General features: G+C 42.3%; 1 protein-coding gene across 4 annotated transcripts in view; it reads left to right on the forward strand.

Annotated features, from left to right (window-relative positions):
• LOC137805239 (tetratricopeptide repeat protein 28-like) overlaps window positions 1-25729 on the forward strand; it is a 159301-nt gene that overhangs the window by 115839 nt on the left and 17733 nt on the right. For all 4 annotated transcript variants that reach the window (XM_068605050.1, XM_068605048.1, XM_068605049.1 and 1 more), the window contains 4 exons: window positions 9665-10172; window positions 18374-19170; window positions 19311-19855; window positions 21192-21715. In XM_068605050.1, the coding sequence (XP_068461151.1) occupies window positions 9665-10172; window positions 18374-19170; window positions 19311-19855; window positions 21192-21715 (2374 nt within the window). The remainder of the gene's footprint in view (window positions 1-9664; window positions 10173-18373; window positions 19171-19310; window positions 19856-21191; window positions 21716-25729) is intronic.

Consider the following 25729-nt stretch of genomic DNA (forward strand, 5'->3'; position numbering starts at 1 on the left):
TGCAACCAGTCACATTTAGTAATAACAAAACTATCTAACACACACACATGTGATTGGATAAAAAATACTGTTAAACAAGTCCCATGGAGCCATACAAGAGGCCTGAAGGAGCAGAGGAACAGATGAAGGAAGCTGTGCAATGAGAAAATGAGCTAATATGCAAAAATAATTATAATACATGGAGTGTATTTGTGAAAAACAATTACATTATAAAAAAGCTACAACTTTTAATGATAAAAAAAAGAAAATTATGTATATAAATATACATTTACAATATAAAATCGCCGTTTTGAAACCAAAATAGGGGGTTGTTTATATTCATTGAACTGCGAACAGATGCGCTTACCAGAAGGGAGCGCGAGTGCATGGTAATATAATATGTGATGGTATATCTAAGTTAAGTTACCTAGGACCTCTGCTGACATAGACTTAGCTAATGTTAGCTCCAGTTTGATGAATTGAGTCATTGAACGTAGGAGAGAACGCGACGTTAGCCAGCTAGCTAACGCAGCTAGCTAATGCAGCTAGCTAATGCAGCTAGCTAATGCAGCTAGCTAACGCAGCTGGCTAACGGAGCTAGCTAATGCAGCTAGCTAACGCTCTGGTGGAAAGTTATTAGCTAACGTTTCTGTTAATGAGGAGGTAGATTCTGAGATGAGGGGACTGAAGGGCCGATTACGCAGCCGCTTTAAAAAACTCCTTGACAAAAACCGGGCGTTTTTAAAAAAAAAAATTTTTAAAGAGAGTACGGCGAATACCTATCCGCGAGTTGTGTCTAGATGACGAGAGCTTTCAGTTGTACTTTCGGCTGAGCAAGAGTCAGTTGGAGCATCTCCTGAGCAGTAGAGTTGTGTTTCCATCTAGGATTGTAAAACTCTTTTACACGTGTCACTTTCACACGTTCATGCATCCCATGCATTTTACTTATCCTTATTTTTATTGTTTTATTTTTTGCTTTTTATTCCCTGTAGAATCAACTGTACATATTCAATACTCCCAATTAAATATCCCCGCTCTCTCCTTATTGCAATCTGTTTCATATTTAGCATCACCCCTCCGCCCCCTGTAATAACCTTCTCACCTTTTTCACCCCTGACCCGTTTTCATGCCTGATGTATACACATTTTGTAGTACCCAACTTGACATGAAAACTAAAGAGTAACTAAGAGTTATGCAATATACAGGAAGGGTTATGTAAAGGGTCTAGTTGTGTATACACACATATTCATTAAAAATACAGATGCACAGTCCCTCCAGGAGGCAAATGTGTCTTACATAGGACATGGAAAGGAATGTTGCTGGAATTTGGTTTCCATCATACTGCACTAAGGGAGCTTACCATCCTCATGGTCTTAAATCTCTGTCACAGTGGGAGGTAGTGTGTGCAAATATGTGTGCTTATGTATGTGTGTGTGTGTGTGTGTGTGTGTGTGTGTGTGTGTGTGTGTGTGTGTGTGTGTGTGTGTGTAAATGTCTGCATAATGCGTTCATGGATGTGATAATACAGCCCACTAGTGAGATCCTCTTTTTAGTCTTTATCAGTGTGACCAGTTCTGTCCGCCTGGGGCCAAAGCAAAGGATCCAGTGGTGCTGAAAGCAAAGCGTTAGTCTGGTGCAGTTCGGAAAAGCCACAGTCTATGGAGCACTGATGTGCTTATGAGGGACAGCCCTGTCTCTTGATCCCACCCAGGGCTGATGTTCATGCTGTGTTCTGCAGACTTCTCAGGCAACAGTAGCCACCCTCACCAGGCTTGTAATTACATGTGGGGAATAAAAGCACAGAGGGAGGAAGGGATTTAAATGCTTTGTGTGCTGGGTTGCAGGTAGACTGAGTTCCTTTTACTCTCCAAGCTGCATGGCAATGCAGATTTATTTGCCCAACACTTCAGAGCATGTTAACAAGAGTCTGTATAAGGCTTGATTGAACTGGCTATCTAACTTACAGGTGAGAGATAGTAGTTTGTTTTGATGGGGGTATACCTTGATCTGTCATGCATATGGCATGCATATAGTGTGCAGAACATATATTGTGAGACTTAAATTGTTCCCTGGCATTTATTTTCCTTATTTTATCACTTTTAACAAAAAAGAAATACAACATCTGATATTGTCTTAAAAACCATTTTACACGGCAAAAGTTTAAGCAAATCGAGGCTTATAGCTGACACAGAGCAATATTAGCCCTTATTTGAAGTAATGTTTCTGTCTAGCTTACACATTTAGTCAAATATTCATTGCTCTTTTCATTTTGTCATGTTCACCACCAACTCCAAAGAAAAATATGTGGCTCTTCAACTGCTAGATATTACAATTCCTTCAACAGTTTTGCCAACTTTATTTGTCCTCGTAGCATAAAGTGACAACATCCGCCTGCTGCTGCTGACAACAAAATTTATCAGAGAATAATTAGTGGGTCAGGAAACCACAAAAGATGCAACTCCAATGCTTTGCAGAGTTGCAGAGGAGGATGATAAATCTCTGTGAGTTTGTCACCACAAGTAACACCTTTCACATATTTGATCAAATATTAATAAAAACACAATTGAATTGTGTAGCTACAAGAGTCTTAATATAAATCGGATGCTGTGCACTTTTTTTTCTTTCTCTTGTGTACAGTACAAAGGCCATCTTTGGTGTCTCTGAACAGTCAAATAGTTCATTTATTCACTTTGTTCAGGACCGTTTCTAACACATAATTAAAGCAAAACCACAGAGAGAACTTGGGCCTCCTGGCCCGTGGCAGCCACCATTTCATTATGTTAACCAGGAATGAAACATCCCCTGTGTTTCACTGCTGTTGACCTGATACTGACATGACAGGAGGTGCAAATAGATCAATTTAAATTTCACCGCTTCAGAAGTACACACACACACACACTGCATGCAGTGCTGGATATTTTTCGACTGAAAAGTTGACCGAGGGATATAATGCATAGAGTCGATTTAGCCAATCAACCCTTTTACCAACCCTCTAATCCTTTCAACATTGATCTATTTTTTATTCAGTTGTTTTATGAAGCTTGCCTTTACATATCACACAAGAAAAACACTTAAAAACAAGGCAATTGAAAGCAGCCATGCGTCCTTCTATTTCACAGAAATCTGATTTGGTCTAAACCTATTAAGCATGAGTTCCTTGCTGTTGCAGATGGATTAGAGGAGAGCAGCACAAAAGCTCTTTCTCCTTTCTGACTGAGGTGCTGAGAGTCTGGACATTTGCTTGTCACTCTTCATTTATTTCATTGTGTCAGGCTGCTGCAGGCAACAGCTCTGGCCAGCTCATATTGATCTGGGTCCTCAGACCTTAACCTGTGTTCTCTTATCTCTCCTCTCCTCTCCTCTCCCACTTAAGAAATGGAATTTTTCGTGTAGCACTGAAAAGGGTTGGACTATGTGTAGACCTTTATGTCAGGCCTGATTTGTTCAGTTTTGTGGGCTTACAGTGACAGCACCACCCACCACTGGGCCTCCAAAATGCCCTTGAATAACCCTGGACTCCTGTTACCTTGGATTGACTGCCTGGCTTCCTGCTGAATGCTCTCAGATGCAAGTGAATCCTGCAAGCAATTCAATATTTGGCACGGTGTTCTCCAACCCAGCGGGAAGCCGTAAAAATTAGCTTATAATGGATAAACTTTGAGATCTTTATATTCTTTTTACTATGGCTCAGATGATTTCTGCTGCCAACAGGTATGGCCATTTTAGTCACTACAGTCCGTGCTGATTACTTTCAGCAGAGTCACTTTAACTGCCTCTAACCCCTATTAGTGTTTAAAGAAGGACTTATCCACTTGCAGCATTAAGTCTCTTTCTGCGTTGTCCCTAGCTTGAGGCCTTGCAAAGTGGCAAACCTTGATGTTTACCTCAAACCCCTCCTGGAATGACTTTCAAACACCACTGTGATTTCCCCTTCTGTCACCACCACAAGGTCTCTCAAGAATTGATTCCCTGAACCAGCAGGCATCACACAGCTATGCCCGTGGAGATTTGACTTCAGTACAGAAATAAACAGCAGCCCCGTGCAGCCCTTCAAGGCTTTGCTCTGATTTATAGTACATTAAGATTCATTCACAGGGCCCCCCACTTCCCCGGTGTGCCACCTCTTCAATTTCCTCCTCAACCAGACTTCAGATTCATGTGTTTATATCAGAAGGCAGGAGGGCTGTTTGTGCATTTGTTTGTGCACAATGCTGACATCTTGTCACAGGGGACAAGCACTGAGGAAGGGGCTTTAGGGGCTGGAGAGGTGGAGTATAGATCCAGCTCAGTTTCAGTGCTTCCCTCCCTCTCCTTTTCTCACTTAACATTTGGCCATTTCTGTAAACCTTGTTTTGTCTATCGTATCGTCAGAGAGGGGGAGCTTGAAATATCAAACCCCCTCACCACTTGAAGGGAATAGTCCAATTTTCAGCTAAAATTTAATTCGGTGCCTCTTGTGTTTCTTCCTCTTGACTGCCTGTTTGCCACCAACTCACATCATATGGCCTCAAACAAACACACAAGCATACATGCCCGAGCACAAATGCAAATGAAAAAGGCAACCACACACGCACACACCGTGACAGACAGAATTGACAAAGCTCTGGGATACATTCGGAAAATTTGCGTATTACTTTGTTTCTCTGTGTAAGGATGTGAGAGAATGTATACTGGGTCTGTGGAGTCTCTGAATTGATCACTGACTACCCACAGTTAAGACCACAAAAAAAATGTTTTTACACTCGTGCAAGCGTTGCCTGCACTGCAGCTTGTATGTACAGTAGGTTCACTTCATGAAATGCTGCATGGGTGTTGGTGTGTTTGTGTGTTCGGGAGTGTGTGACCGTTTGAGCAGCAGACGGTCTGACAGACAGCGTAGTAGCTGTCACGAGTGCCCTTAACCGTAGCTTGACCTTTAGTGACAATCAGTCCTTTGTGAACATGTCCTGTGAAAGCTAAAGGAATTATCAAGCTACAGGCTTTCTGGCGTCATTTACCTATTAGCTGGATGTCACACAGGTCATGGAGAAAGAAGTGGCTCCAGTGTTAATATATCTGATTAGCTCTGATGATTGATTATTGAAATCAGTTAGCAGCAGGGTAACTTATGATATCTGTGTTTGTTTTTCTCTGAAACAGCTTTTCAAAACAAGGTTAATACCTGACACTGCCTGCTTTGTATTGATTTGTGATTCTGGAAATAACAAAGTAATGACATTCATGAAAATCATTTCAAAACCAAAAGATAACAGGGTGTATCATTTGGCTCCAGAGGAAGCAAAGTTACATTTGTTGGAGGCTGTGCCGGGCTTATTTGCCATAGTGGACTGCTGAATCCTTTTGTGCGTGCATGTGTGTGTGTGTGTGTGTGTGTATGCTTGTGAGTGTATGTATTAAAGAGAGCAATCAGGCACAGCTGAACCTGTCCTCACTTGGCAGAGCACAGCATTTGCCCGGTTAAAAAAGCAGAAGGTTTTGATATGGCAGAGAGGCAGGCATTTGGCTGATCTAATGGTGGCTCCCACAGGATCTACTGTATATATGTATGCAAATACTGAGCGAGGGAAAATAATGGAGTATACAGATGAATATTTTATCATATCCATTCCCACCCCAGCTTGTACACCCACATCATCAGCATCCCTTCTCTTTACTCCCCCTCTGTACATGTTTCTTTGCACATGCACATAGACAAGAACATGCCTCTCTAGAAAGGATCTTTCAAGCACCTTTGAAAGCCTCTCTGACTGGTTTATTACAGTTGAGATGTTTCCCTTTTTGTCAAAATGCTTCTCTGCAGGTGATTCAGATCTAAAGACATCCTCGCCCTGGGGAAGTTTCCAGCATTCTCTTCTCTCATCCTTCAAACACAATCTCTCCTGTAGCCTTTTATCTCCACCCACCCCCCTCCTTCCACCCTGCTCTCCCCCCTCGCCCCTCTCCCTCCAGTGTGGCGTTCTGTTCCCTGCCAACCAGCTCTTGTTGCTGCCTGAGCCCAGCTCGTTAAGGGAAACACTGGTGCATGGTCCTCCTCACCTTCCCTCTGCATTTCCTTTTAATTAGACGTGTGTGTGTGTGTGTGTGTGTGTGTGTGTGTGTGTGTGTGTGTGTGTGTGTGTGTGTGTGTGTGTCATCTTTTTGAAGTGATTGGTAAAACAGGGGCTTGTTTCTTTCTCTGCTGTTCAACCCCGTCATTAAATAGCAGTCTGCACTCAATACTTACTGCATGCAGCTCTCGGACAAATCAAATATATAACGCTGGAATATATTTGATCAATTTAGTCTGTTATCATTGATGAAAAAAAATGACGAATTAGTCATTGACCGAAAACTATTTGGATAACTGATCACATATTTGATTACTTAATTTGGTCAATTATCAAGCAATCTTTAACAAATGTTGATGTTTCCAGCTTCTTCAAATAAACATTTGCTGTTTCTCTATGTTGTACTATTGTAAATCAAATATATTTAGGGTTGTCCTTTCCATCTCTGGGAAGTTGCAATGGTAATTTTTCACTGTTAACTGACTTTTTATTGACAATTAATTGATTAATTCAAATTATTTGACGTTTTAACCATTGATTAAGTCATCTATAGAAATGTAACATGCATTTATTCCAGTGAATGCAGTTAGTTCAACAAACTGCATTCTTGCAAACAATGTTTTTTTTTTTTAGGCCTAGCATCTGTTTTGGTATCCAGTGAAAGACACTGTTGTTCCCACCTCTGCAGTAATGGAATCAAACCTGTGCTCCATCCCTTCTTGTCAAGAGAGAGTGACTCCTCTCCTCGCCCACATAATCCCATTAACAGCACTTTACTGAAGTAGTGGCTGCCCTACCCTCCGGCAGGACATGGCTTTTGGACAAAGGGCAAACTTCAGGCTCTTTAACACCTTACATCTCCCTGCCTCTCTCTTATGCTCACTCGTCCTTATTACTTTCTTGCCCTAAACATGAGGTTTTCTGTAATAATTATAATGAATTATAATATTTGTTGTAAATGTACAAATATTATAATTTAACAGTTGCCTTACTAACATCGCGTTTCATTGGGTATATCTGCAAAACAGATGATACATTTGTCTCAAATAAAATAAAGGCATATTCACACAGCTGAGAGGCACAACCACATAGCTCAACATAGAAGTGAAGTGGTGGTCAAGAATAATAACGTTAAACACACCAGTGGCTCAGAGTAACAGATCTTGCACCAAACCCTGACATCAAGAGCAGCTGTACTCCATGGCATAAGGCGCCAATTATGCTCAGTACAATACATTACCTCTCTCACAGGTGCTATGAAAGCAGCCATATCTCTAATGTCCTACAGAATATGAACATACTTAGTAGAGGAGGCTGACAAAGGAGAATAAGCAAGGAATCCTAAACCACTGTCCCTGTCAGAGGAAAGAAATGGAATAATGTTGTTGGAGCCAAGCATTTCTGATTAACATGTCATCTCAGCCCTCTCCTGTTACCTCCCTGCTCTCTTTCTCGTCTCTCTCAGACAGAACTAGTTTACCTTTCATTAGGAGACCCTCGGCGCAAAATGTGTTTGCTGATAAGAGCCAGCGGTTTATCAACAGTTTATAAAGCACGGCGCTTAGATTAATCAAATAAGCACACATCCGGCGAAGGACTGGACTCTGTAAACACAATCAGATCTGACTCTGCAGATGGATTGAGAGAAGGAGAGAGTGTGGATAGGAAGGAAGGAACGATAAGTGTAGAAAAAAAATCGAATCAAATTACGATGAAGTCAATTTGGCAGAAATTATGTATTTTGGGCAATTATTTCTTTCCCAGACCGAATGTTATTTTGCGATACTGGTGGGAAGTCAAAATGACTAGTGGTCGCAGAGGTTTGCAGTCAGAAGTGAGCGATATGATCCCAGTGTCTGTCCCTCAGCCAAATGCATGCATTCTGTGTGACGAGCAAGGCTGGCTCATTATCTTGGCGTCCATCAGAGGAGAAAATGCAGCGTTGCAGTCTCCCTTTAGAGGGACACTGATCACAAGAGCAACTCATCCCAACTGGAGAAAGATTGCTCTCCCCCATCTCGCATTTTCTCCCTGTGTCTCCCACCGCACTGGGTTGCAGACACACAGAGAAGAGAAATCATCTCTGTTTTCAGCTCACAAAAATGGAAGTTTGAGACAGAGAGATGGAGCAGAGCTTCAAAAGGCACATGTAATTGAGCAGCCCTAGATAGGCTATCTGGGAACATGAAACGGCAACAGTTGTGACGAAGGGTAATTGCCTCCCTGGGCCTGTATAATGCCTTGTCGAGTCTTTAAACTTGAGCAAACTGATGGAAGTCCTTATGTCAGCAGGTAATTGGTTCCAGGCATCAGCAACCATGTGAAATAAAGGAAAGATAGTTAGGTAGGGTTTGTATGTATGTGTGTGTTTAGAAAAAGAATGTATGAACGATTCAAGGAAACATGTCTTTGTGAGTGTTCTTTCTTCTCAACTAGAAACTTTGCTTTTGCATTTATTCAGAGTTTCATGATGTGATGCTAAAGAAAAGTTTAAATATCTTAGGGACATTCAAATGACATATTGATGAATATATTGGATAAAACATATGCAAATTCCACATTTAAGAGGATGGCACTTGTGCCTCCTATGAAGCCCATTGCAAACATCAGTGGGAGTTTAGCAAACTATGGATGTGAAAACTGCTACTTAAACCACTTTGAGTAGTTTTTGACTTTGAAGTCGTCTGGTTCAAAATGCTCCCAGCGTGACCCAGGTCATCCCTGTTGCTGAGGCTCTAAGCTGGGCAAGATGGGCAGCACTGTGGCCTTCACTGTCAGTGTCTGTCCTCTCTGCTGGCCTGCGTCCAAACCTCTTTCCTGGCTAGAGGATGCAGAGTAGGACCTCAGGAAGTAGACGCTTTATTAGCTGGCTGTGCATGATTAATTGAACATCTGGTCACACAAAGACAGTTGACCCCAATTCCCAGCTGTTTACCTTTTGTATAAATGGGTAATACGCCTGCAGTAAATGTGTCACATATGGGGTCAAGACTGCATTTTCAGGAAACTCTCCATTGTACTGAAAGACCTCTCCTTTTGCGGTTGTAGCTAGTGTTCAGTGCAGTTGTGTTTTCACAGGTGGACAGTGCTTAAAAAAATGGAAGAAGAGACTATACAGAATATTGTTCTCTCTGTGTTAAGCCTGAGAGGTCTTGCCATCAGTCAGTCAGCCAGCCAGTTGGCCCCCCACAGCTCTGCTGTGAAGCTAAAACCTCACGTGTTTCCCTCCTGATTAGCAGTGTCTTTGTTCCATTGATGGTGGCGCGGCATGAAGCGTGATTGCAGTGGACAAACTGTCGGCTTTAAAACAAGCCTACTGCTGCTCTGATCTGCATCACACTTTACCCCCCCTCACTGCTTAGCAAAGACACAATCAAATCAGGTTTTGCTTGTTGTTCGGTCTATGAGCTGTAAGCCCCCTCACAGATTTGACAATTTAAATTTTCTTTAATGTACAATATTTCTGGCTCAGGAGCAGTTTAAGTGTGGCTAGGGAATCTGTGATGTAAAGGCAACAACATGACTCACTATTGATGCAATGTGGATGTAATTAATATATTTATTTCATTTGTCCACAGTTTATTACCTTGCTTTTTTTCTTATCTGATGCCTATCTTTTTCTGTCTCTTTATCCATAGGCTGCTTCAATGGCGCTGAGCAGCTTGGGTCATGTATATACAGCCATTGGAGACTATCCGAACGCCCTGGCCAGCCACAAACAGTGTGTCCTCCTGGCCAAGCAGTCCAAGGATCAGCTGTCTGAGGCTCGTGAGCTGGGAAACATGGGGGCCGTCTACATTGCCATGGGAGACTTTGACAATGCTGTCCAGTGCCACGAGCAGCATCTCGGCATTGCCAAGGTCCTGGAAAATAAACGAGAGGAAGCTCGGGCTTATAGTAACCTAGGCAGTGCCTACCACTACCACCGTAACTTTGACAAGGCCATGTCCTACCATACTCACGTTCTGGAGCTCGCCCAGGAGCTAGAAGAAAAGTCCATTGAGATGAGAGCCTACGCAGGACTGGGTCATGCTGCTCGCTGCATGCAGGACTTGGAGAGAGCCAAGCAGTACCATGAACAGCAGCTGTCTATAGCTGAGGGTTTGAAGGACAGGGCTGCAGAAGGAAGGGCCTCCTCCAATCTGGGTATGTATGCAAAATGACTTATGAGATAATATAGCATACTGTTATAATCTGGATATATCACTATCATTACCTCACATTTTGTGAAGTAATATCTGTAATCTCTCTCTCATTCTCTTTCCCGCCACTCTATTGCGGCTCTGGGCACAACCTCAACAAAAGTTGTCTTTTCTAATGTCTGGGTATTGATCACTGGAGAGAATCTCACAAGGACACATCAGTATTAAGAGTTCTCTTTAGAATAGTTTAGTGGGATCCACCAAAATATTGCAATCCCATTTTACACAGATTTGGACATTGTTTCAGCTTATGGGAATCCACTCAAACCAGTGTCTATGGAAAGTATGTTGTCCTTTAAGATTCCTCATAGACCCTTTTTAGGACAATGTAAAGATTAGTGTCCAGCAGCTTGTAATAAATGCTGGTTGGATAGAAATATATCTTGCAAACTGAAAGTAGGTAAGTATTTTATCTTAATTTGACCTAATCAAAGAGTGATGGGCAGAAAAAAACACGAGTAAAAGGGTTCTGGCTCCTGCTTTATTGTTCTGAGGATACAGTATGATTGCTTCCATTTTCTGCTATGGTGTTTTGACAGTCCTGCTGGCTACAGATCTTTGTTCGTCTTCATTTAAATTAGCTGCTTGCTCACTATTGTTTTCAATGACATTTATGGTTGAGAGCTGAGTATTTTTGTTACCTTCAGGCATAGGCCGGCAGTATGTTACTGTATCATCATCACTAGTTTATGAAAGTGTTTTTTAGGAACCATATTTAATGGTAGCATTATGTTCCACAGTGATTGGTAACCAGTATATTATGTGAGCATAAGGTAGAGAAGTGCAAGCCTTCTTGGGAGCCAAGACAAAAGATGATGCATTTTAGAGCCAACAGTAATGTGTGAGCCCAGGAAGTTATGTGGTGATAGAATGCCAACATGTAACGTACTCTGTCAGAGTATAAATAAACCCCATAAAAAATTCATACATTTTCACGAGAAATCTCTTCACATTAAATCTGCTCTGCTCTCACCTTCATACTGGCTTGGACTTAATCATGTCTTAATATAAAAAGTGATGTCCTCGTAAATAAAAAAATAGACAGGGAAATTAATCATATACAATCCGGTCTTTAGATTGAAACTTAAAATGTAATTATCGTACCCTTTACAATTCAATATCTGACAGCTAAATCTGGCTATAATGACATTGTTGGTAATAGGTAACCTTGTAGAGTGAAAATATAAGGACAAAAGGAACCTTAGTGATAAAGTTGTAGCTTTTGGATATTTAAAACCCCATGAGATAAATGGTATGGTCAATTCTGATGTATTTGGTTCAGCAGTTACAACCTTCACTGGGTGACTTACGATAGCCATCAAGATGGCAGTAAACCTGACTCTAATGGATAACTAAGAGGCATAATAATTCCTCCCAGATGAATTATTATTTAACCTAATGTGTAAAAGTGGGGTTAATCAGCTAAACATAAATTGAAGTTGTCCTTTGACCAGCCTGATGGCTGCACATCCCTGAGTGCTCTGAGCACCAACACACACCTGATTTTAAAAGTGAGCTGGTAACTGGTTGTCATAATTTAGAGGCTCTAGTGAGAACATTTTATGATCCTACAGTACGTGTGAGCTTTATAACGATATGTCAGCCAGTAAATGGTATGTGTTCTGTAGTGGGATTGCCATTAGGATGGCAAGATGGCTATTTTTCATTATTAGTTGCGACATTACAGTTCTTCCAGTACATGATAGGGTAATGATAGTGCAGCTGATGCACTGTCAAGACCTCCAGCTGGTGACAGCAGAAGCTGAAAGAGTGGGTGATCGCGATAAAGCCTGTTGGTCCATGGAGACGGCCTGAGCAAGCATGTGGCTACAGTACCTCTTGACACCTGAAGGAGCTTCCTGACCATCTAATTACTGCCTCATCTATTACTTCTTGTCTATTTCCTCTTCTCTTTTTTCTGTTTTTGAAGGCTCCCTGTCTCCCTTTCTCGCCTCACCCCTACTGATTGTAATCTGCAACTGTCAAGCTCCCAGTAATTGAAACTGACTTGATGAATCGCTTAATTACCTTTAATAGCTGATTCAAGAGGAGCTGAATAATGAAGATAACAGAGAATGAAGTGGAGGTTGTGAAGCATCAGTCTGTAATTGCCCCAATGTTGTTGTTGTTGTTTTTTTGGTTGCGGCAGTGGAGTTTGTGTGGGTTGTTACCCCATCATCAATGCCTGCAAGCCTGCTTAGCACAATAAGATATGTGCTACAACCAACAGGATGTTGTGTCAGACTTCAAAAAATGCTGCCTTTATGCTGTGCACAAATAGGGGAGAGATGATCGAGTGAAGATTAACGAGCAGCGATAAAAGCAACAAACACTGTCTGAGAGATGGAAAGAAGAAGTTGCAGAAACAGGAAAGAACAAACTTTTATTATGCCCTCTCAGCTTGTCGTTAATGTTGCGTGTGGTGTAAGTGGAGCAGCAGCTGACATGGCTCTGAGGTACAGTAGTATAGAGATCGCCATGCTGTAATATCTAACCAAGATGCCCAGCGGTACCAGCAGCCCTGGCTCGGCACACTCTGACCTATAAAGGATATGAAAATGTTGCTTTCCAGCTCATTTATTATTCATTAATTGGCTAACTTACCCCCTAGTCAGCAATATTTAATATCCGAGGACTGAAGTGGTGGGTTCCCATGTAGCTAGCATTTCTGGTATTCATGAAACAGAATCTAAATTGTATTATTTTCCCTTGCCTTCCACTTCAAAGAGATTTTCAATAAGTTTGTTTGATCGCGTTTGTGTTTTAGCCTGGTCTCTCTTGTGCTGACTTTTCCTCAACTCACACCTCCTCATTTGACCATATGTCTAAAAGAAAGCTCTTGAAATGTCGACTCCATCTGTGAGAATGGCTGGAGGTAACAGTCCTAATTAAGCTTTTTTCCTTTCCTTTTATCGAGCATCCCCAGGGAATGTTTTCTGCTGATGCTCACGAAAACAAAGCAACAGGAAAAAGACAACACACAATCAGACAATGTGCACAGCAATGCTTATTATTCAAATAGCACTGGTATCTAAAAACAAACGCGACATAACTTCTGTATGTAATTATTTTCAGACCTTTTATGCTAAACCCCTTTCGCACTCACAACTTTTTCCACATACTTTTAGGATCATGTGAAGATTGAGCACTGGAATCTGTTTTGGGAATCTGTCTTGTCCAGGCGTCTGACTACTATGTTTTGCAACATAAATGACAGTAACAATGGCACACCAGTAGATTCAGCATCATGATTTGTATTTATTATTGTTGTTAGCTGTGTTTGCTGGAAGTTAAAATATAGTAACACTATAATAAGTATGTCAGCGTAAGCAGCAATTAAATAGCCAGAATCATCAAATAATTAGTCAGTAAGATAAACATCCTTTTTCATGATGCTTTTACCACTAGTGCATCATCATTATCATCATTATCACAACAACAATAGTTGCATGAACATAATTCCAGTTGTTAGTCATTTTCATAACAAATTTCCGACTCCCCACAGCAGGGACAAACTACTGACAGAGAGCAGACTTGCCTTGGGCAATGAGGCATAGAGATTATTCAGTTTTGTACCTAAGCCTTTGGAAACAGCCCTGATTGTATATTATTAGTCTGACCAGGAAAGCGAGCAGGAGAGGACTGAATTTAAAAAGGAATTTAGCAAGCCTAATGGCCCAGACAGGATGATTGAAAGAATGCTGTGAGGGAAAACGGGGAAAGAGCCAAACAAATACATACAAAAGTGCATTTATCTGAGTTCGGTGGCATCTTCAACTCCATTAATAACTGGTTAAAAACTTAAGTAGATATTAGCAGGCCTTTAAAAGGAGAGAAAAGGTGATGGAAACAATGGTTTGAAAAGAGGTGATGGGATTTTTACGGTCCCAGTGTTATGTTGCTGTCCTGGAGAAATCTTTGCTAGCTAGCCTATCATTGTTGCCTGGCTCCACATTTCTGTTTGTTGAAAAAGCAGCAGACGCTCACTGCCTCCCCTTGCATGGCCCCCTTCAATGTCCTGACGGAGAAGCATGCCAGAAACTGGACTCGAGGCCCTGCGAAACACACTCTCCTAGTGTTTGTGCTTACGCTGATGTTCGGCTCACTGTATGCAGACTTACTCTACACACTGCAGAGCTATTAAATGAAACAAAAGAGCTGCAGGATTCTTTTGCATCAAGCAACTGTGCCCTGCATTAACCACAGCCGCAGATATGCCATGAAATGTAATCTGCTCCTAAATGGAGAGGTGATTGTGCGGTGCAAAAAAGAAAGTGGAGACCTTGAGACTGAACACTGTTGGATTATGTGGTTGGAGTAATCAGATGTCATGTGTATGGACAGTCCAGCGACAGTTGGTTTGAATGACGGGGTGAGGGTCAGGAGGAGAGGAGAGAAGCTCAGCTCGTGCTTTGAGGACACATTCAGAACTAGGTTTATTTTGGCAGACCACCCAGGCAGCACATAGCCATACCCTGTCCTTTTTTTTTTTTCAATCTTCCTCCTTCCTGTCTCTCTGTCAGTCAGACGATAGGAGATGTCTGTGTCGGTAAGTGAGGATTTGCTACCTTAAGACCAGACCCCCAGTTCCTCCCCTGCAAACTCCAGCAGGTTCTAGGCTCTGCCTTAGCTCACTACTTCCCCCCACAGATCATGACATACACTACTGTATATTTCACAACTCATGCACTAAGACAATTATTAGCATATTATAATTGAGTCTTTTGACTTCCATTCACCCTTTACTTTTCACAAGATTGGACTGGAAGTCTATATGAAAGTAATCCTCCATATTATGATATACTCATCCATTTCATATATTTAGAGGTTGTAAATACTTGATAGGAACCTTTTAAATTTGATGTTTTGTTTTTGCTCAATATTCTGCTAGTCTCGTGCAAATTTATGCTAAAACAGAATTAAAACCAGTGCATCTACTTATAAATATGATTGCGAAAGGTGTCTGACCTTTATCTTTTCTTCCTTCTCTTATTTCGCAATTACCTTCAAATAAATTAATTATTGTGCATTTTAAAACATAATGTAGAATGATACAGCTTTTATTATGAGTCTCATTGCAACCATGAGCACTATCAACACATTGTGTAAGCGGCTTTGTAAATACTCTCACAGTGACAAAATGATCTACAAATTATAATAGGTTTTCAAAAGTACTAAACAAAACATGCTAGCTACTGTGAATACTGTCTTAATGGAGTTCCTTAGAAGAAGACTTCCCTATTATGGTATTTTACATTTACACTCATGGAGCTGAGACCTGAATAGGCATTTCCCCAAACACCACAATTCCAGCATCCTGTTGTGGTCTTTACTTCTCAAACATGAATGTTAATTATAATGTTGACCTAAAATCTAAATGAGGAACACACCCAGGTCCTTATTTTAGGATCAGGCTGGTCATCTCTAACCTATTCCTTCTATCATGCCAGCCCAGTGGCAGCAGCCCCATTGTTGGTAAAAATCCTCTTAGCTGAGTGTAGGCAGCAGCAGTGCTTTGGACCTCCATAGCTCCCTGGAAGAATGACACACTGATTTACTCAGAACCAGTCACCATCCCTCAAAGTCATCACTGCTGCATATCCCTCTATGTACAGCCAGCTGTGTAATGAAAAGTGACAACACACTGCCATGCTTTTAATGTCTTTGGTTATGGGGGGATGGAGAGAGCTTTGGATGGATTGGGCCCTGTATTAAATGTTTTTCACAGTCATTGTCCCAAGCAGTGTACAAAAGAGAAATAATTGAGCCATATTATTTAATATGTTCCAGTCAAGTGCATGGTGTATGCGCCAGAGACTTATAATGTTAAGACTTACCTACATTGAATCTGATTGGAGTCATTTTGACTCCAGCCAGAATACCCGTACAATTTCATAATTTTTGGATTGCAGCAATGTTTGGTATGGTTTTATTCACTATCCAGCTGGATACTGTACCCAGAGGGTTCCCTAACCCTTTTGCCGTATTGTGAAAGGGCTGAAAATAATGCTTCAAGTGTGGCTCCGGGCATAGCCTAAGGCTTATGGCAATTTTGGCTGCAGCTTCCATGCCCAACCACAAGCCTTGCCATACACCCCAGCCTCTGTCCTGACTGTCTCTTCTAGCCTACCTTCCATTGCCGGGCCCCAGATCCATTTTTAGCCTGCAGCATGGAACATGTTTGCTCGTAATACATCAGTAGGCATTATATCCTCAGTAAGATCAGCCTCCATTGGGGAAATAATAACCTTGGGAGTGAATTTGTGGCGAGAGCTGTCAGTTCCCTTCCAACTAGCCTGCTATAAATCCCAACATGCTTCCACTCTTACAAAATACTCCTAGGAAAAGCAAAACTGAGGCACTGAGTCTGTGCCAGTAGAACCTTAACATCCAAAAGGTTCTATGCCTCATTAATTTATTTTGGCTAAAGCAAAATACTGTTTTACTGTATTTGTACTGTACATAGTCCAAAGAAGCACATGGATTTCAGTCACTGTATAATTTTTAATCTGAATACGTCAGTATTATTTGGCAGCACTGTGTCTCTCCTTGTACTACTCTGTGATACACATTGCATACCAATTCATCACGGCAGTGACCTGATAATTAACAGGTCATAGTTCAGGTTGTATTACATTAACCTGAAAATACAAGCAGCAAAACAAACAGCAAGTCAGGTTTTCTATTTGTCAGTAGGTGTTTGCAGCGTGCAGAATCATGGTCGGAATTAAATAGGCTTTTTTGTTGATGTTTTCCCAGCAAAGTCCAATCTGTCTGCAGAAAAAGATGTTGGATTTTTGGCTTAAAACTAATCTTCTCGTTTCGACTTCATTTAAAGTTAACTACTGATTATGCAACTTTCACACTTGTGGATTTCTTCCATGTCCACCAATCTACACAAGTGTGTATATACGTAGGTGGGTAGGTAGGTCTCAGTGGCTCATACTGTAGAGGTACCAAAGGTTTTTTTTTAATTCTCATTGGGCTAATGTGCTGATTTTCAATTGAGCCCAAAAAGTATAGCCACATCTATCGTATAATTTCTGCAGTCATTTGAACCGTCTGTTTAGCTTTAGTCCCTCTGTTTATGTAGCCTGTGTTCAGACCCAAACTGCGGCAAGTTTCGGATGAAATAAATGGGAAAGCACACATGCCGGTAACTAATCCCGGTGGCACCATCACATACTCACCACAAGCCGCAAAGCCCCTCTGCGACTCTGGTTCCCACCCATTCAGACCGTTTCCATCCCTGGTGTCCCATCAGTGGCTGAACCCTCGTCCTAGTCGGCCATTATTCTCAATGCTGATGTAGCAAAGCAGCGATGGCCAGACTGGTGAATGAAGGACTAAGTTATTTACCTTGCGTTTCTCTGTCTCATCCAACAGCCTGCAGTCATCCTGTTCTCTTTCTCATATTATTATAATCATTGCAACCTGGGTGACAAAGCAAAAAGAGAGACCCAGACCCAGAGATTAGTATTGAGTCTCGGGAGGAAGAAGCGATATGGACGATATGCTGTGATGTCTCTTTACTGTGTGTGTGTGTGTGTGTGTGTGTGTGTGTGTGTGTGTGTGTGTGTGTGTGTGTGTGTGTGTGTGAGTGTGAGTGTGTGCAAGCCAAATGGCTGCCTGGCTGTGGGGTAAAGCTATTATTTTTCAGAGGATGGTATTTTATTAGAGATAATACGTTCAATGCACCGGGTTCTCCATTATTTATTGTTTCTTCACACTTATCTCATTTTTCTTAAGTTGTTTGCTGAGCTTTCCATCAGCACTTCACACTCTACCTCATTTTACTTCCTCTGTCTTTCTTTCTTGTTCCCTCATAACTATTTCCAACTCTGTGGAAAAGTTGTTTATTTTGTTAAAAATCCCTCTAAGACACAATCATCAAAGACAGCTTAGACAGTCAAAAGATTCTATTTTCGTGTTATAATAACTCTGTTTGATTGCACTACGTTTTAATGACCATGATTTTGTGGGAGAGTGTTGTGTAAGCAGAGAACAGATGGCTCAGAGAGCATATTTTAACAACTAAATTACTTGTTTTGTAAACTGACTAGGCACTTGAATTTTCCTGAATTACAATGTTCCTTCAAATGGGTCTTTAACTTTATTCTGTGGCTCTCACACCTCTCTCCACAGGCATAATCCATCAGATGAAAGGGGATTATGAGACTGCACTGAAACTCCACAAAACTCACCTGGCCATTGTTCAGGAGCTGAATGACTATGCTGCTCAGGGCCGGGCCTATGGTAACATGGGTAATGCCTACAATGCCCTGGGAGCCTTTGATCAGGCTGTTCGCTTCCACCGCCAGGAGCTGCAGATCTCCATGGAAGTCAATGACCGGGCCTCGCAGGCCTCCACACATGGAAACCTGGCTGTGGCTTACCAAGCCCTGGGAGCCCATGATCGTGCTCTGCAACATTACCAGAACCACCTCAACATCGCTCGTGAACTCAGAGATGTCCAGAGCGAGGCGCGGGCTCTGGGCAACCTGGGCAACTTCCACTGCTCTCGAGGGGAGTTCCCTCAGGCCGTGCCCTACTATGAGCAGTACCTCCGCTTGTCCCCGGACCTCCAAGACATGGAGAATGAAGGGAAAGTTTGTCACAATCTGGGTTATGCCCACTACTGTCTGGGCAATTACCAGGATGCCGTCAAGTACTATGAGCAGGACCTAGCTCTGGCCAAGGACCTTCACGATAAACTGAGTCAGGCCAAGGCATACTGTAATCTCGGGTTAGCATTTAAGGCTCTGGGTGACTTCACTAAGGCAGAGGAGTGTCAGAAATACCTGCTGTCACTGGCCCAATCCCTGAACAATGCACAGGCTCGCTTCAGAGCACTAGGGAACCTCGGGGACATATTTGTCTGTAAAAAAGATGTGGCTGGAGCCATTCAGTTTTACGAGCAGCAGCTGGCCTTAGCTCACCAGGTACACCCGCACACAATGAAAGCAATACTATAACATATACCATATACTAGAACAATTCATCGTATGAATAGGAAATGTCATGTTGATATCACTCACATACATCCCTCATGCTGATATTATGAAATTATATCTCGTTTCAGGTTAAGGAGCGTAGGATGGAGGCCTGTGCCTATGCTGCCCTTGGGGCCACCTACAGACTTGTGCAGAAATATGACAAAGCTCTGGGCTACCACACCCAGGAGCTGGAGGTGTATCAAGAGCTGGGCGACTTGTCGGGAGAGTGCAAAGCCCATGGTCACCTGGCAGCTGTCTACATGGCCCTGGGAAAGTACGCCATGGCCTTTAAGAGCTACGAAGAGCAATTGGAGCTCGGGCGGAGGCTGAAGGATCCTGTCGTGGAGGCTCAAGTGTATGGAAATATGGGCATCACTAAAATGAATGTAGGCGTGATGGAGGAAGCTATTGGCTACCTGGAGCAGCAGCTGGCCACATTGCAGCAGCTGAGTGGCAACGAGGCATTGATGGACAGGGGCAGGGCCTATGGAAACCTGGGAGACTGTTACGAGGCTCTGGGAGACTTTGAGGAAGCTATCAAGTATTATGACCAGTATCTGTCAGTGGCCCAGAGCCTTAACCGCATGCAGGACCAGGAGAAGGCCTACAGAGGCTTAGGCAATGGGCACAGGTGAGTTTGCTTTGCATAAAAGGCTATTCGTTTTAGATTGACTATTTCACATAGCTAGAAAATACTTTTCAGTTTTTGTATAACACACCAAAATCAATATCCCCAAGCTGTTGTCATATAATAGACCACATCTAGGGAATAATTGTATTGACTGGGTATTACTAATATTCACAGTAATCCTGCTTTGCATATTATTTTACTCTGTACGCTCACTATAAAGGACCACCGTAGTTTAGAGACACCTTGGAGCTTGGATGTGAGCCTGGCGCTCGCTGTCTCAGCAGCAGCCGAGTGGCCCTGGCCTTATCTGTATGCAAAGAGGCTTTAGCACACAGACGTCTGAACTGAGGGAAGCACAGTTATTTTGAAGCAACCTCTTACATCTAGTGTCTCTTTTCCCCGTCTATTTATCCTTATGCTTCAAAGAGCTGATAGCATCCGAGGAGAAAACACTGCAAAATAAAACACGAAAGACTTGCTGAAATCCTCATTTCGCAGATGATTTTCTTCTTATTGTGCATCATCAGCACGGCACCACGGCAATCACACATGCCAGTAATATTCACGCATGAGTTCCGAGGGGAATAATAGACATCACACTCGAACCCTTCTCGTCTTCTAACAGCTCTTAGTCAAGCACACACGTTATCACACAACATTAATTAAGCTTACGGCTTTTATTCTTTTTAATGCTCCATTTGAACCGACATTTGCCAATTGTTGGTGTGCCTGAGCATATGAATAAAGTATTTTTCAAGGCTGTGACAGCAAAAAAATTACTAGACGGGATGAATGGCTCTCCCTCAACACAAACACAAGAGGATGGAAGCGCGGATCCTTTGACAGATCAGGTCTCTAATACCATCTCTTATTAGAGATGATATTACTCTTCAAACACAGCCTAAATTTAGAATTTCATATCAGCGCTCACACATTTCATGTATAGCCTTCCACACATTGCAGTCTGTCCACATCAACAGCTATCAGCAGTGTGTTCGACATCAAAATCTATATTTCATTAAAACCAAAACTAAAAGTTTTTGGTGCTTAGCAAACAAGTGTTGCTTGAAATATGTACTCCTTGTTGCGTCGTAATGGTGCTTTTTACAGCAGAAAATATGAATCTGTTTGAATCAGGAATATAGTTTTCCATAGATTTGTGATAAGCAGAGCGCAACAAATTTATTTTGAAGGTTGTGAGCATTAACAATCTCTTGGTATTTTTTAAATTCGGTTGGAAAAAGCCAATGACAGATTTTTTTTAAGGTTGTCTTGTTGATTTCTTATCTCACATGTCTCACTTCTAATCTCATTGGTTTTCTGTCTTGACCTGCAGGGCCATGGGAAACCTGCAGCAGTCGCTGGTGTGTTTTGAGAAGCGGCTCGTAGTGGCTCATGAGCTGGGGGAGTGTGGAGGCAAGGCTCAGGCTTATGGTGAACTGGGCGCACTGCACAGCCAGCTGGGAAATTATGAGCAGTCTATCTCCTGTCTTGAGCGTCAGCTGGCCATCGCCCGTGACACCCAGGACAGACTTCTGGAGGGGGATGCCAGCTGCGGTTTGGGCGTTGTATATCAATCTATGGGAGAGTATGAGACAGCCCTGCGATGCCACCAAAGTGACCTGGAGATTGCAGAGGAAGCAGGCAGCGCCGCACGCCAGGCCCGTGCCTATGGGAACTTGGGCCTTACCTATGAATCGCTTGGAAACTACGAGCGGGCAGTCGTGTTCCAGGAACAGCACCTGAGTGTTGCGGCTCAGACTAATGACTTGGCTGCCAAGACGCTGGCCTATGGCAGTCTAGGGAGAACACACCACGCACTGCAAAACTACTCACAGGCTGTCATGTACCTGCAGGAAGGTGAGTGAGTCAGGGAGAGAGGATTGCTTTTGTTGCCTGAGCTGATAGGCTTAGAGTTTGTGAATTCATAAATATGAAATTCAGAGCCTATTTGTTGCTAAGCCTTTGCCACATTTGTATTAGGTTGTGTGCGACCCCCTGTGATTGTGTTTGTGCTTATGTGTTATAAGTGCACAGGGGGATTGTATGCGCATATTATGCGTCTGTGTTGTCTTCTGTTCTGTATAGCTAGCTATACCAGCATTTGTGTGTGTATTACTGTGCCAACCTATCAGGATGCACGCCAAGGCTTTTTTCCTATTTATTGCTAGCTGTTCTTCACACCTCTATATCTACTTTTCTCAGAGGGTTCTTTGCAGTGAGGTGCCAAAGGATCCTTTCACACAGTGGCTGACAGGCTCCTTCTTCACAAGCTTTATTGTCCCCAGCAGATTATGGTGAAATATAAACCTGCAGCTTTGCCTCTAAAAAAATAATTATGTCAGTCATAGTGAGGTCGGGTTTGACACCACGGATGTGTTAAGTGGTAGCATCCATAGATGTGAGCTGATTGTCCAAACCACCCGTTTCACTCGTGCCCATCGACACACCTCATTCTCAGGAACACCCACAGTGTTACGACCCAAACCCTGTTTGAATGCAGGAAAATTGCAGCTTATATAAGAGGACAGTTGTATATTTCACACAGCAGGGAGTGAATTCAAGAGAACAGGAATATATCTCCTTTATCGCTCTATTAGAGTTAGCCAGGCCTGCAGTGACCCAACGCTCTCTGCAGGACTTCTTCTTGAGCTTTAATGGAAACAAAGGCGACAGGCCATTCTGTCTCTGCCCTGTCCTCCTGTTGTCCCCTGCACTGTCCTTGTATTGTTCCTCAGTCTGGCAGTGAAAAAGAACAGTGCCTTCACTATCTTTGACAGCCAATTATTTCTGGCCAACCTACCCAGACCGAAAAGTTGGCACGTTTTTTTTTTCCTTCAGCTTTTCTACTCAAGTACTGTGATTTGAAAAATAATATATATAATTTATTGTTGTTCTTCATGCTGCACTGCTTGTTTTTTGTTTATCGGGAAAAGATTAATTGGTAGGAGGGATAGAAAGGCTCTAAACTAGTGCAGATACTGTTGACATGTGACCTGCGCGCGTGTGAGCGTGCCTGCGTGCGTGCGTGCATGTGTGTGTGTGTGTTGCGGAGTCATACAGAATGACAAGGCTTCGGTGGAAGACACATAAAGATACCAATTAATTTGCTGATGGGCAGACATAATTTCTGTCACTTTAAGTGTTCTTCACACTGCTCCACAAGTTATTTTTCTGTAATTTTATATTAAAAGACATTGCACATCGCTGTCTCATACTTTTACAAAAGAGGCATTTGATACCAAGATGCACTTTCCAAGGATTAACATGATGGTGTCATTAAATCAATGCCTTCATTGTAGCGACTAATGGAGGTGTTTAAGTTTCTCTACACTTCATTTATGGAACCACAACTAATGAAATGACAAAATTTACCTTCGCAGGCCAAATGTACCTGATGCTTAATATTTGAACCGATAAAACTGAGGCGGTATATTGTTTCTCTTAACAAGGTTATATTCTGCATAGTCCACATTTGGTATTTTATTTCCAATCTGCATAAATAATACAACGTATGTGGAATATGCAGAATATAATCTTATTTAACCTCAGTGAGAGAATAAAATTGAATTGTATCAGTTTAAAATGTAGATTTTGTATAATTAGAATTGTATCTTGGCTTACATGTACATTACATTCAAGTCAAGCCTATACTTAGTTAAGTAATTAAGTATAGGCCTGTATGAAATCTGCACGATCTGTAAGAAAGGGTTCTGAATCAGGTGTCAGACAAACTAGACCAACATTGTAGGTTTGTAAACAGAGTATGTCATCGGTGCATTTTCAGTATAATATTTTATGAAGTGTTATAAACACTGAGAATTGAAAGAAAACACATTTGAGTAGATATGCTTTTGAACGGCTTGTCAGGAGGCATATCAAACAAAATGTAGTTGGATTGTCAGTATCACAGTGTGAAATTGCTGGACCTTTTAGCAGTTTTTAGTTGTATTTTTATGTTATGAATCTTGAATAATAATACTGCATTTAATTCATATAGCGCTTTTCATAGTATTTAAAGACACTTTACAAAGAATTTATATGGTCATCCTAAAAGCTAAACAATAAAAGCAAATAAGAACATAGAGCACACAATCACATTCTGAAGAGGTGGGTTTTGATTTTAATACGGAAATGTCAGCGCTGTCTCGGATGTGTTTGGGGAGAGAGTTGTGAGAGTTTCAATGTTGGTTGCTGTTAAAATGACAATATGGGTTTGACTGGTGGCATAGTGAGCTTCTGATATACATTTTTGCTTTTAACTTTTGTAGCGTTTTGTAACTTTTTTTGTTATTTCCCTCGTTTTATTTCCTATTTCTTTGGCTTGGAACGGAAAATCTGAAAACAAAATATTAGCCTGACACTACGTTATGTTATGTTGTGTCCATTATTTTATGTAAGATACATTTGGTGAGGGTGTCACAGTCCCCATCATGCTTCTATTTATTCTACATGTCAGAGGTCTGTGAGATTTTGTTTTTCAGTGAAGAGGCCGTCACAGTAGTGAGAGTTTGTATCCTGAAAGTGTCTCTAGATTTTTTTTCTACAAACATTGTTGATGGTACGCTTACTGTATATGACATACTGTTCTTTGTTGCATGTGGTCATGATCAAAGAGTGCTGGGTTGTCATGTGTCATGAGTACGCAAGTGCCGGGGTATTTTTTGTTTCCGGCACAACGCACATGAGATTTCTTTTTCACGTGCATGTGGTGTCTGCACGTAAAGCTTATGTCTGAAGCCAGAGGTGCGTGGGCCTCAGGGGCTGCAGAAAATCTCTCACCCAGCTGTCAAGCAGCCTTTAAAGTGTTCTCTAGTTGCTCTTCAGGGTGCAGCCAGCCACGGCCACATCCTCGTGTCAGCTGCTGCTACGTGACTGTGCCTGCGGGGCGTACCAAAGGCACGCACGCCCGGTGACAGTGACAGACACTGAATGATACAGGGCGGGAGAACAGAGGGAATAAGATAGTTAGGGAGGGATGGAGAAAAAGACAGAAATCGGCAGGAGTCATGATTCACATGTATTATTTCACTGTCAACTGGAGAATAAAGAAAACATAGAGTTGGTTGACATTCAAGCTTGATCAGAAAGAACTATCACAGAGCAGCTCAGAGAAAGAAAAGTGTGCGTGTGCGTATGTAGGTGTGTGCGTGGGCGTGTGTGCGCAGATGAAAGGATCAGAGATAGAGATGAGTGAGGGGTAAGACTGTCAGAGAATGAAAAGGATAATTTAGATCTGTTTCCTCTCTCTTGCTCCAACGCCTAATGAGCCCTAAGCAGTGCCGAGTTCCCGCAAGCACTGCCACCACATTCAAGATGAAACAGGTAGTGAGAGCAGAGGGGGGCCAGAGACACAGGCACGGAGATGAGAAAATGAATACGAGAGGTAGATGGAGAGAGGAGCACAGCAGATGCATGGGGGAAGAGGGCAGGCAGGCAGAGTGAGGGTGTGTGGAAAGATAAGGCGAGAGGGGAGACTGTTTCAGGCTTCAAAGACTGCCGGGTAACGTGGCCATGGAGGAGCCATGAAGTCTATGGTTGCCTGGTGTGCAGGGTCTTGCGGAATAGGCTGGCTGTTTCAGGTCACGCAATCTGTTCCTGGCTTATCTGGTCCAGCCACAGACTGTTTTCTAGGAATGCCGAGAAAAGCAGACTCGGGTGAGGGTTGCTTGGCCCATTTTCTTCTTTCTTTGACAAAAGCATGTTTAGACCCCTCCATCGCAGCACTGAGTAGAGAGAAAAAACGTGCAAATACAGAGCTGTGTTATGTGAGACTGTGCATGAGCAATAGCCTATTGCAAACTGCAGACTGCTTGCTGTGCATTTAGCACCTTGTGGGTGATATGTGACCCAGCAGCTGTCGTTTCTTTTCAT

The sequence above is a fragment of the Clinocottus analis genome, unplaced genomic scaffold (genome assembly GCF_023055335.1).
Source record: "Clinocottus analis isolate CAN_PGR_092001 unplaced genomic scaffold, fCliAna1.0.p SCAF_7, whole genome shotgun sequence".
Classification (NCBI taxonomy): domain Eukaryota; kingdom Metazoa; phylum Chordata; class Actinopteri; order Perciformes; family Cottidae; genus Clinocottus; species Clinocottus analis.